At 40.1% G+C, this 12,832-nt stretch overlaps 1 protein-coding gene across 2 annotated transcripts; it reads left to right on the forward strand.

Annotated features, from left to right (window-relative positions):
• The first annotated feature begins 226 nt into the window (after positions 1-226).
• LOC140946131 (thioredoxin domain-containing protein 5-like) lies at positions 227-10,844 on the forward strand. 2 transcript variants are annotated; one of them, XM_073395211.1, is made up of 12 exons: positions 227-415; positions 2,118-2,211; positions 2,735-2,793; positions 3,117-3,219; positions 3,584-3,702; positions 3,813-3,897; positions 4,907-4,993; positions 5,369-5,515; positions 6,981-7,063; positions 7,259-7,346; positions 9,086-9,127; positions 9,484-10,844. In XM_073395211.1, the coding sequence occupies exons 1-12, from the start codon at positions 267-269 to the stop codon at positions 9,601-9,603; spliced, it is 1,176 nt and encodes a 391-aa protein (XP_073251312.1). In that variant the 5' UTR covers positions 227-266; the 3' UTR covers positions 9,604-10,844. The 2 variants fall into 2 exon arrangements, with proteins under 2 accessions (XP_073251312.1, XP_073251313.1); XM_073395212.1 differs by having other exon boundaries at positions 3,587-3,702.
• The last annotated feature ends 1,988 nt before the right edge of the window (positions 10,845-12,832 follow it).

Here is a 12,832-nt window from a genome sequence, read left to right on the forward strand (position 1 = left end):
AAGCAATCGGATGAAATTCAGGCTAATGATTGATTGTATATTAACCGGTTTTACGAAAAAAAAAAATGGAATTTAGGACGGTTTTTTTTTAATACAAAGTCTAACCAACTCCCACAGAGTTTGGGCTGCCTATAACACTGGATGACTGGATGACTGGATGCGGTCTCTGGAAAAACTAGTTACCAGTCTACCGGCATTCGAGCCCACACTCATACAGTTGGGGCCCGCGGATTCCCAACAAAACTAAACGTGGCCTTGTGGAAAACATGGCTGCAAAAGAAATCGCGGTTATTTTTGTTATTGTATCCACTATTTCTCCAAGCCTTAGCGACAATGTGATTTCACTCACAGATGTGGATTTCGACGACAGGGTGTTCAGCTCGTCCACGCATTTTGTAATGTTCTATGGACCTTGGTAAGTGGCATGGAAGGTGGAATATTGATACCTAGCTCTTGAAACATTAATCTGATGCGATCTACGACACACACCTGAAGTAGTTCTGTCCTGGGACAAATTCAACATTAAACTTGTGACACTTGTAAATTACAAGTGCAGCATTTTTTAGCCACGCTTTTAAAATTGCTCTCCTTAAAGTTTTTCAGGTGTATAAATAAGCCCCTGGCTTACTGATTTTTGAGAATTTAGCCTTCAAGTTTTTTTGCTATTAAAGTTCAATATCTTGAAAATCTTTAGTTTATCGGATTTGGATTTTGCTCTCGTATACCAGCACAGAAACCCTGGAATGAACAACACCTATTGGAACTCAAGTCACTGGCTGTGATGTTTTCATCTAGCTTGTCACCTTTTTCTTGGTGAAATAATGCCTGACAGAGCCCTAATAAGGTTCATTGCGGAAGGGGTGCTGCTGAAAAAATTAGGTCCTGCTGTTTTGCAGTATAGTTTTAAACTATTATCCAACCTCGTTTCCAGGGTTCTTTCCTACTCTCACCTCCTCTCACCCCCTCTCACCTCCTCTAAGGAGAAGGAGGGGGTGGGGGGGGGGGGGCTGTCCCTTCTGTCTGAATGTAAAATATGGTCGTTTCACATTTTGAGGAGTAGTCCATGTCCTTGTCAGTGTTTTACTTGTCTTAAGGTCACTTGTTGCCATTTCATCTAGTCTCTAGCCTGTGGGGAGCGGACACTTTTTTTGGCTCTTGTTTCACCTGCCAAAAAAATTGCAGAAAAAACATCTGCTCCCCGCAGGCTGTCTAGTCTTATGTTGCTGTTTCAAGGCCATGTTGCTTGTGGGTATTTTACCCTAACAGGGTTCTCATCCCTACTCATCCCTCCCTTGCTCTGTAGGGACAAGTAAGAGAGAACACTAGAAAGAGGTTGACTATTAGCTCATTTCAGCCAAAAAATGTGTTATATTTGCACACCCAATTTCAGACCAGTCTCTCACAAGTGATAGCTCCCTGTTCATAGCCATTGGCATCTGAGTCGCCTTCAGTTGACTATCTATTTGGATAAGAAAAATTCACTTGGGGGGACAGAAATCATCCCTAACACTCCCTCTGACTGCACTTCTCTTCTTAACAATAGGAGACTTAGGGCCTATCTGCATTAGCAAAAAAGCTGTTTAGTTAGACAAATTGTTTTGTCATCACCAATGCTTAACAAATGTGAATTGTTTGTCTCAATTTTACAAATTTTGTCTCAGACAGCAAATCTTCAAAGGCACCGTGGACAAAATTTATCCTGTTTAAAACTGAACAAAATTGAGTAAATAAACAAGAATTGTTTTTCTTGTCAATCATTTGTTGTAAAGCCGTTATTTTTTCCATTAACAAATAAAGTCCCATCAAATCAAATGGCCCGATAAGAGTAAATAGTTTCCTGTGCAGATAAATTTCTTCGAAACAAAAATTGGCACCATATACTTTTTCGGTTTAGATGTTCCAAAGACCATTCTGATTTTGTCTGCTAGTGTGGAAAGGCCCTTGGAGACAACTGGGGATGAGTCAGCCTTTGCATACAGAGCCCCCTGCCTGCTGGTGGGTCACGGTGTCCTGTCAGTAGGAAATAGTTTTGGTTATTAACTTATTGAGGCAAAACATTTTGATGATGACCTCATGGAGTTATTCTGTTTTTCCTTTGTTTTGTGCACAAAATGTAGGTGTGAGCACTGTAAAAATTTCATGCCAACATGGAATTCGTTAGCCGACCACTATGGGAAAATTCGACATAACGAGCTTGTAACAATAGCTAAGGTACAGTGTACTTGAAGTTAAATACAGAACCTTTTGGTGACTTCTGTAAAACTCGGAAAACTGTGAATACCACAAATGTTTCTGGAATGTTATTGTGTTGCAAGGAAAAAGTCAATCAAGGGTAAGAAAACCAAACGTCAAACAGCAACCTTAATTTAGTTTGTGGTTTTGTGGCTTGCATGCATGTTCTGATCTTTGTTGTGATTGGTCAAAACACAATCATTTCTGAAATATTTCAGCTGGTTTTCACAGCTTTTTGAGTGTAACAGAAATCGTTTAAAAGTCCTGGTAACAAGTTGCTCTAAGTATTTAAACAGAATAACCAGCTCCTAGTTGTATAATTTTGTGGTTCAATTTTATCCTTGGCTCAAATTCTAATTTAGTTAGTTTTTGGGTAGGGTAATGTGTTAATAGTTACTTTGAAAAAGAGTACAAAGTATTTATTTTATTTACAAGTAGACATTGAACCACAACATGTACGTCAGTTATTGTATTGAAATCCATTGGTACGTTTTTTCCTCAGGTGGATTGTACAAAAGAGACTCCTCTCTGTGCAAAACAAAATATTCGAGCATATCCAACGTAAGTTGTAAGCAATACTTAATATAACTCTACAGAAAGCTCTGCTAGACAAATATGTACAAAATGCAAGGCTGTGCTCTAAGGAAAATTGAAGGGAGCCCAGTGCTCTGAAACTGTAAAATCTAGGGTGCCCAGCATATGATTTGTTTGAAAAATCTGAGATTTTCTAGTCGCCCGAGGGCAAAAGTTAGGTGCCAGGGGCCACCAAGCTCTGCTAGAGCACAGCCCCGAAATGTTAAAGCCCTTTCAAGGAAAACCCTAGGCTGGCCCATATAATGTAAAGAGTCTTTGAGTATTATTGGCTGTTTTATTTCTTTTCAAAGGTTAAAGCTGTATTATGATCAAGGTGAAATCAAGAGATATAATGGCAAAAGACGTATGAATGATCTTAAAGCTTTTGTTGACAAATTTGCTGGGACATCTGAGGTACACTGTGCATATCCGTACTCATATAATTGCAGGGGCAGATCCAGGAGTTTTTGATGAGGTGAAATGATACCAATTGGACATCAAACTATACGATAATTTATTTTAAAACATGGTGATTTAGGAAGGACAAAGGCTGTCCAGGGACGAAGGTGACCCACGTATTTCTTTATTTGTTTGGGGCCCGACATATTTCCGTTTGCTTTTCCCTGTTCTAAAGGGGGCTTGCTAGCCACCCAATCCACCTCCCCTGGATCCGCTCCTGAATTGTATTGGTAGACATCCTCTTGCCCTGGAGAAACGGCTTGTTTTCCCTCAGAATAACATATCTCATCATGATCTTTTTTATCTACATCTGTACCAGAAGGAGACTGAGTCAGCAGACACAGCTGAAGCAGACAATGGCCTGTACACACTGACTTCAGAGAACTTTGACAAACATGTGGAAATTGGACTACATTTTATAAAGTTCTATGCACCTTGGTTTGTACAGTCAAGAATAAAGAATACTTTAGCTTTGCTTTCCTCTTTGCTTTGCTCTCTTTTTGCATCAATTCAGTGTTTTTTTTTTTCTTGACTGTCTTTTTTATCAGGTGTAGCCACTGTCGCAAGCTTGCACCCACATGGAAGGCATTGGCTGAATATCACAAAGACAATATGGACATCACAATTGCTAAGGTGCAGTAAAATACCGCAGTTATCTCTATTTATTTATTTTATTTATATGGTATAATTCACAAAGGTTTCCCATTACTATGAATGTGCAAAAACAAAAGTAAATAATAAAGTAAAATGATGTATAAAATCAATGAAGGAGATTAAAAAAATTAGTAACAGCAGATTTAAATGCGTCCACGGAAGGCTGATCTAATAAAAAGGAAGGTAAAGTGTTCTGTTACGAAACAGGGATAAGAAGGCGGGGAATTGCTCTGCTAGAAAGTTTTTTGGTGTTTTTTTTTTCCTATGAAAGTATCCTGGAATCAGGCATATAATACCGGAATATCTTTGGCCCCTGGCTCTCAGTGACCGGTCACCTCATGTTTTATTTTGGTATAAAACCCACTTTTGCCATCTGCTTTCTTGGTTTATTATTTTTGATTTCTTACTTCAACTTTTTACATAATCACCCATAATTATAGCCAGGTCGCTAGATATTCTACCAATTTCTTCTTTTTATCACCGTAAGAAATACAAAGGAGCAACCTTGAGGGAGAAGGCATAGTTTGGAGGGTAATTAATTACAGCTGTATATGATTGGTTAATCGTATTTTATTTTCCCTTTACTTCTAGGTAATTTGGTTTCCAGTCTTATCCAACAGAGTATCGTGACACGCACACGAAATAATTACTGTGGGCTGGCCAATACTAACGAGCGCAGACATTCAAATGAACTAGCCTGAATTTCATCCGATTATTTCGAGTCGTTATTGCTCCCTCAGTAACGTCGTTGTTGAGAGGAGAAAACGACTCGAAGCAATCGGATGAATTTCAGGCTACAAATGAACCAGTCAAATTCAAGATAGATAGCCCTCGCCAAGCGCGGGAAAACGCTTATCAGCAAGTTATGTTTTTTTTGGATAAATTCTTATTAACTGAGAAAGGGGCGTAGGAGTAGCAACGCAAACTGTGCGCACGTTTAACCGCTTTTTTTAAATTTATTTTTTTTGTGTATTCTTCTTTCTTACAGATTGATTGCACAACTGAAGGGAAAAAGTGCACAGAACATAAGATTCATGCGTTTCCTTCACTTAAACTGTTTAAAGATGGCAGAGAGGTTAGTAGTGGGGTGACAATTTTAACCTGACTAAGCGTGCTCTAGACTGTAGCTTTCTATCAAAAATAGCGAGAACGTACTTTCTTTCAACAGAAATATCCTTGCTTTGTATGTCACATGTTCACACCAATAGCATTGCACCACGTTGCGATGTAATAAACCACACATATTCCACTATCTTTTGATTCGCTCTGACGAAGGGCTAGTACTCGAACGTAAGCTTTTGTACATTATCCTATTGATTCACCTGAATACTCCATTTTTCTAACTAAAATGCTCGATCTCCCTTTAAAAAGTTTCTATAATGCTCGAATAATGCTCGTCATAAAAACGATGTAAGGTCTGTAAAGTACAAGCGCGATATTTTTATTTTAGGTGGACAGCTATGAAGGATCGCGTTCGCTTGACGACCTTAAGAACTACCTGACTTTGAAGATCTCTGAACACAGCTTGTTAAGCAGTGCAACGACGGAGAACAGCGAAACAGCTGAGGAGATACCTTCTGATGAACTAGACTTGCAGGTATACAGGCAGACGTGTCTAAGGCTATGTTCACACTGTAATAATATGCACGAAAAAATTACTCAATTCTGATTGGCTGAGAAATGAGTGCAGTTCTTCTGTAACACGAGTGCAAACTTGTAACACGAGTGCAAAACTTGTAACACGAGTACAAATTACAAATGGTTTCTGATTGGCTGAAAACACAAAAGAAACCACTAAGAACCAATCAGATTAGAGCTGTTTTAAAAACAAAATTCAAGAAAATGGCCATGGTTTTCAGCAGACGACGACGGGATTTATTTTTGCAGCAAAACAACAATAGAAAAGTTAAAAAAAAAAAAATCAAAAACCCGAACACAGTAAAAAGTACGTTTTTCTGGCTAAATGTATTGAAAATGCGTTGCTAAGAGAAAAATACTGTCAACAAAATCGAGGAAAATGAGCAAGAGAAACAAAAAAACAAGCTACTTATAACAGACTACGCTAAAGTAAAAAGATAAAGAACAAAAACGGTTGCGACCACACGCAAACCATGACAGCTACACTCTAAGACTATGTTCACACTGTAATCGATACTCTTGCGCCAGCACGAAAACTATACCGGATACTGTTTCTGTTCACACAAAAGAGCGATGATTTCGGCGCGATTTCTGTTACGGAACGAAGCTGCGCCGCGCCCCGTCGATCTCAAAAGTGGAGCGTCACATATTGGATAAGTTGTGTGCCACACTTAGGTGTCGTGTGAAAAGGTATTCGGACATAGCCGACCGGAAGTGATTAAGTGGGAGAGAGGACTGGAATCCACTGAGACGGAAGTAAATATTCAGGTTGAAGATTTGGATCTGGGACACCAAATCCTCACGGCCAACTGCTCCGGCTTAACCTTTTAAACCCTAAGAATGATCAGCATCAACTTTCTCCTTGTAATATCAATGCTTTGTAAAACAGAGTGGTCGTGAGAATTAAGGACACGACCACACAAGATGTATCTGATTGATATTTTATCAACTTCTCCCCACTACTTCTATGGTCAATGAACAGGGGCAACAAACGAGAATTTAATTTTGATCTTAGGGTTTAAAGGGTTAAATGCGATGTGTTTGAACGATCTATTCCAGTTCCGGGCTGTTGCTGTGTGTTAGTTGCGGTATGGTGTGGACATAGCCTAACTTAAAAACTTTTATAATTTCAATCATTAATAACCTTACCATTTAAGAAAGTCTTTGGCTCATCAAGCTCTGAGTTTATAGCGGAGAAAATGAATAATCTTAGCCGTCGGCGGGATTCGAATCCAGAACCTCCCATATTTCGGTCAGTCGCTCGAACCACTGAGCCCACTATAGGATCGTAGACTATGTAGTTTGTTCATATATGACGCACGTCCTGTCTAACTTCGTATGCTGTTAAGATCATCTGTGTCGAATGCGTCCTTCATGCTCCGCGAATATGCGAGACTTTTCATTAAGTTCATGTTTTATTTCAGATCAAACCATTTCAGCTCACCGACAGTAATTTTGATTCTATGATCAGTTTTGGCACAATATTTGTCAAGTTTTACGCACCTTGGTAAGTCTGCTTTACCAGTGTTAACCCTGTTTTGCTCGCTACTTCCTTTAAAGCACGTGTTCCCCATCTTTCAATCGAATTTAAAAAAAATTCACCGAATTTAGACCTTTTAGCGTAAATTAGTACCACGTTAATTGTAAATTGAGATGCTTACCAGATCGCCACACATTTTTGGTCTTGTTGTCATGGTTACAGGTGCCGTCACTGCCGAGAACTTGCACCTGTTTGGGACCAGCTTGCTAACAAATGCGCAGATAGTTCATCTGGACCAAGAATTGCAAAGGTTTGTAATTAATTGTTAGAACGGAACTTTGAGAAGAGTATAAAGGCTGCTAGCTACATGAATACAAAGGAATCTAAACTCGCGCTGAGGGCACAGGAAAACGGAGATTTTTTTCTCCGGTTAAGTATCCGGTGAAAATTGTCAACGAAAACGCATCCTTTTACAAATGCTATCTCCAGAGTGGAGATTTTTGAAAACGCTGTTTTCCTGTAGACTTAATAGGGAGCTTTGTCAACGACGACGGCGACGGCAGCGAAAACGTCACTGTTTAACAGACTTCGCTGTTGGTCGCGATTTTTTCGACTGGCGTAAGACAAGGCTCAGTCGAATGTAGGTGAATTTCCCTGGAATTTAATTGTTGGGGACCGCCACCAAGTTTAGCGGGAGAAAGGGAAATTAATTTGCAGTCTTGTGTTTACGTCCACCATAAAACGTCACTTGAGGGAATTTCACGTCGCAGTCGTACAGTGACGGCAAAGAAATGTGCAAAAAAGTGTGCTGCACGTGCAAAGTTGTTGTTTTGCTGATATAAACCTATTTTTTTGCCGTTCTCGTTCCCATCGCCATCGTCGTGCTAAAGCTCCCTCGTGAATGGATGAAAACGGAAGCGTTTGAGAAAAATAACGTCACGGACAGAGAGACTATTATATGGGCATGTACCCATAAGGTGATTGCTGTCAGTCACTATGGTGTTTTCGTGTGGGCGGGCAAAAGCGGATCAAAAACGCCGCGTGTACACGCGGATTTATTTTTTTGAAAACTGAGAAAAAATCTCTGTTTTCAAGCAAAAACGGACATGTCTGAGCAGGGCCTCAAATTCATTTTGAATCATAAATCATATGCTCACATTAGAAACGTCAAAAAGCCAGCTTTTGAATATCTCTTACCTGTGCCAGGCTCTTAGATAGTAGGGAGGTCGCCTAGCTGGCGGAATTTGCGGGAAAGTGCTGTTGTTTTTTGGTGGTGAAGCCGTGAGAAGTTTGGGGGAAAAGCCAAGAAAGTACCCCGTACATAACGATCCGGTCAGTTACGCAGGCTAAAGCCAAGCAAAAAAAGGACGCGCGTGATCCAGGGAAGGAGAGCGGTGTTGTGTCTTCCCTGTGCGTTTTGCGCTTTAGTTTTCACCATCTCTGTACATTACTGTCTTGGGGCCTGGAAGAGGCAAGATTCTCTCATGGTAGAAAACTTACTCTATCAGTTCAGTTGATAAAACCGTGTTTAGTAATTGTTCCTCAATCCCGATGTTCATGTGAAAAGGAGCGTAAAAACACTTAACTTCTTTACATTGAAAATGGCAAGCGACAGATGGGATGCTTAATTAACAGCGGGTTCTCAAACAACGATCGCATAGTCAGAAATGTTATCCTGGTCTTCGCTGCACTCAGCCGTCGGCAAGAGAGTCTCTCTCGCCTTGCCACCCGTTGGGGGTGGGGCGAAGTGACGGATGACATTTCAGACTAACGATCATACAACGTGGGAGGTAATAGAGCGTTTTCACAATGACGTCACGGCAGCCATATTGGTGTGCCAAAACAATGAAACGGCGGCCATGTTGGTGTTCCAAACAAATCCTGTGGGAGTTGAACTCTTTTCTTTTCTTTCATAGATGCTGGTCACGTGAGTGAAAACGCTCTATAAATGCCGTGGTCACACCATCATCTCTTCTGCTTGCCATAAACGTGATGCTTAAAACGTTAAAAACGTAAAATTTCGCAGAAATTAATACCCCCTTTTTCCAGGTTGATTGCACGACGGAGGAGGAGCTTTGTAGCAGTATGGGAGTACGTTACTTTCTTGTTTTTTGGTCGGCTAGGAATATACAGTATTTAGCGTAATACTTCGGCGCAAATCGGCTGATTTTTTTAATATGACGTCTCGTCTGTACCTTTTTTAAAATCGGGAAAAACGTTCACAATCCCCCCAGCCATTTTTGCAGACTCAAAAGAAGCGTTGCTCATCAATTTCCATTGTCGAGTAAGGCGTATTAAGTAAATTTTTGAGGAGACTTCAAGTGTTGTTAGCACACATAAGCTAATATTACTGCGCGCGCGCGTGCGAAACCCTGCGCGGGTTTTGCGTAACGTAATATTATGATGGGCTTCTCAACTAACTTTTATTCTACTTTTTTCTCTTTCAGATAAAAGGTTATCCTACACTGATTCTGTTTAGCAAAGGAGTTCAGAAGCAAGAATACAAGGGGCCCAGAGATTTAGACAGTTTGTATAACTTTGCTATGCAGCATCACGATGAATTGTAATTTTTATGCTTTGTAACCAATAAGCCTGCGGTTCCTTGGTATTAATAATTTATAACGCGAAAGTTTCTATGTAGATATAATCAAATGCGCGATTAACCTTTCATAAAACAGATCAAGCATTCATATTATATTAAAATCTTAGCAACCAATCATATTCGAGACCCATTGTAAGGACGTTTCGTTTGCGCGGATTTTCTTGCCTTTCTGTTCTGATAGGTTTTTGATGGGAAATGATCTTTAGCCAGTAGGAGTTATCGTAAGCGTGTGTCACATTTGTTTCGTCGGGTCCTGCCGTATTTTCTCGTTATTTTACTTTGATGAAGGCCCGAGTTCCAGCCCCTTACCATTTTAAGTACCATTGTAAACTCCTCCATACATCTTTTTTTTGTGTGTTATACAAGCAGTCAGAATACGCTGGGTACAGATCTGAATTGCCGTGCAAGAAAGCGCTGCGAATGAACGAACACATTGTCCAAAATTTTCCATAATCATATTTATTGTTCTTATAGTGAAGTTCTCTGATTATCCTAATCAGGTTTTGTCTATGAAGTTTAAAATGTATAAGAAAATGGTAAAATACAAAGAAAGATAAGTTATTTCAAATAACATGACCTATAGTTATCGTGGTCATCGTTACCCAAAGAAAGTTACAGCCTCAGTGGCTAAGAAACGTGGTGTTAAACAAAACTGCAGCATTTCTTTATGGTTTCAACTAAACTTCTGTTTTCACCATGAATTACGAAGAGTAGATTGAGCGATTTCTTTGTTAATTAGTTCTTAGGTGGAATTTGGTCCTCCTTTCTATAGATCGTTTTCATATGACGTCATGGCGGCCATTTTGGAAACGAGAAGGAAGCTGGGTCGAGTTAACTTTCGCAAAGACTTCTGGGACTGTTAATACTAACAGGGATAAAATTGGCCAATAGCTGACCGGCGTGTTCCCGGTAACCATCCCACAAACCATTGCAGGGCGCCTTTCGGCTCCGGTTGCATTTTCGTTTCTTAAGTGGCCAATTTGTGTGCAAAACTGAACTGTGAATCGGCGACCAAAAAAATTTCCTTTGTTGCATAGCCACCGATCACATGAATGAAAACGATCTTTTATTTTGCTCTGTAAGTTGGCAGCTTTATAGTTGAGAAGGCGCATGAAACGTACAAAGGAGTGTTCCAGGGTGTAGTTTATTTAAAAAAATATATAGTATTTAGTCAACAAAGTAAAACAAAAACTCTTTTCTTCAAAACCTTGTCTTTAGAGTCAGTCAGCTTACCTACAACCGTCCCTCGCAACAGATTCTCTCCAGGTCTTACTAATCGCAACCAACTGTCAACTGCTGTGAATAAAAAAAAAAAAAACGTAAGTTCCCCATATACCTTCACCCAATAAGTCCACCTAAAAACTAACAGCGAAGGAAACTTAATTGCAGAATCCTTTAGTTTTGCTCTTTGATTGAACCAATCAGGTAACAGCAAAACCCAAGTATACTCTCTACACAAGCGCTTGCCTTGTGATGTGATTGGTTAATTTAATTGCACGCAACGGGATTGGCCACAGCAATTGCTTTGGTTTGGTATTACGTCATTTCTGAAAAACGGCTCGAAAAGAAATGCGACGAAAAAGTATTTACAGACAAGCTGCTTTTGTGCTTTTTGTTCCGTTTAAGGAATTATCGTGTTGATTAATTCTCCTGCAAACATCACGGAGTTTTAGCAAACTAAACCAATTTTTTTATCTTTGAATTTAATTATTTTAAATTTTCCACGTAAAACTTTGCCATCGATATCACTCGAATGAAAACGATCAAATTTATGCTAGAACCTAAACAACTGACAACGGCCACGGTGTCTTCCTTTGACTTGTAAAGTAAAATCCCGCTTACCTTAACCCTCGGGACCTCCCGACGATGACTCGAACCACAATGTTCCTTTTCTCAGTTCAACATTACTTGGGCTATTACTTTTAAACATCTGCGCCCCGCGGTTGAGTATTTACCTTTTCTTCTTACCCCTGGGAAAATTCCATACTATTGCATCTACCCCTGACAAATTCCACCACTTTTATAACGTACCCCTGAGGAATTCCACCTGGTCTCAGCCCGGGCGTTGCGCATATTAAATGCAATAGCCCAATTTTACCCATAGAATTTCGAACCTCTCCAAAATTCCAGCCAATATCCCTTTTCCCAAGAGGTTAAAGGAGAATGGGATTCCCCTGTGCTGTTGCATCGATGTTCAAAAAACTGTAAAAGTTCGCACAGTACAGCACAGCACAGTGTTGGCTCTAAGATTTCTGGGATCGATTGAGCGACCAATAAAAGCTGTGACTGGTTAATAATATACAGTTGCCTGTGAAACCAATCGACCGGTCACCAGTAACTACTGTTAATTAAAGAATCTTCCTTAGGAGCTGAGATAAATTCTTCAAAACCATGTTTTCTGATGAAGAACTAGAACTGCGCAAACGATACGAATCTGAAATAGTGGGTTTCGAGGCTTCATCGGAACCTGACTAATAGGAATCCATTTCAGTCACAGCACTTCCTAAATTTTCCAAAGGGAAGGCAAAACCTTTACTAAGAGCGCCGCAAACCTCGGCCTGATCGCAGGCTAAAGTTTTACGCATTACGCAAAGCAAGGTGACAGGGCTATTTAATTTTGTCATTTGAGTAGAGACTCTGTAATTCAGCCGCAATTAGTGACGCAGCGTCCCCTGCCGATGTCAGATCGCGACGTCTCTTAATTTTGTCCTTTGGTCATCACTCATGGAATATAATATGAACTAGCTATAACTTTCAGTTTGAATAGTTAGTGCTGGCGTCAGAGCTGGAAGAAAATAGGAGAATACAGTTTGAAAATAGACAAGGTGATGAAGATAATAATGTCCCCTGGGAATTAGGGTAAGCCTTTTTGAAGGAAAAATATGTTATGTCCTTGTACAGTCGAACCCACGGCCCTGTATTAGGCAGCCAGTTTTCAAAGTCCCGATTTTTCGCTCATAGAAACGCTGTATTTGTTACCTGTATTAGGCGGCCACCTCTATCAAGCGGCCGCCGCCACCCTATAGCAGTCCTATGTTTGTCTTTCTTTGTTAGACTGCCCGCTGCATACCAATGTATTTCTAAGAAAACGAGGAAGTATAGATAAATGAAACAGTTTAAAGCAACATTTAATTTACACTAGGGGAAGTGAGCCTAGGGTGATGTGTGCGTTGCTTGCTGTACCCAATCCTTTC

This window comes from Porites lutea, chromosome 8 (assembly GCF_958299795.1).
Source record: "Porites lutea chromosome 8, jaPorLute2.1, whole genome shotgun sequence".
Taxonomy (NCBI): domain Eukaryota; kingdom Metazoa; phylum Cnidaria; class Anthozoa; order Scleractinia; family Poritidae; genus Porites; species Porites lutea.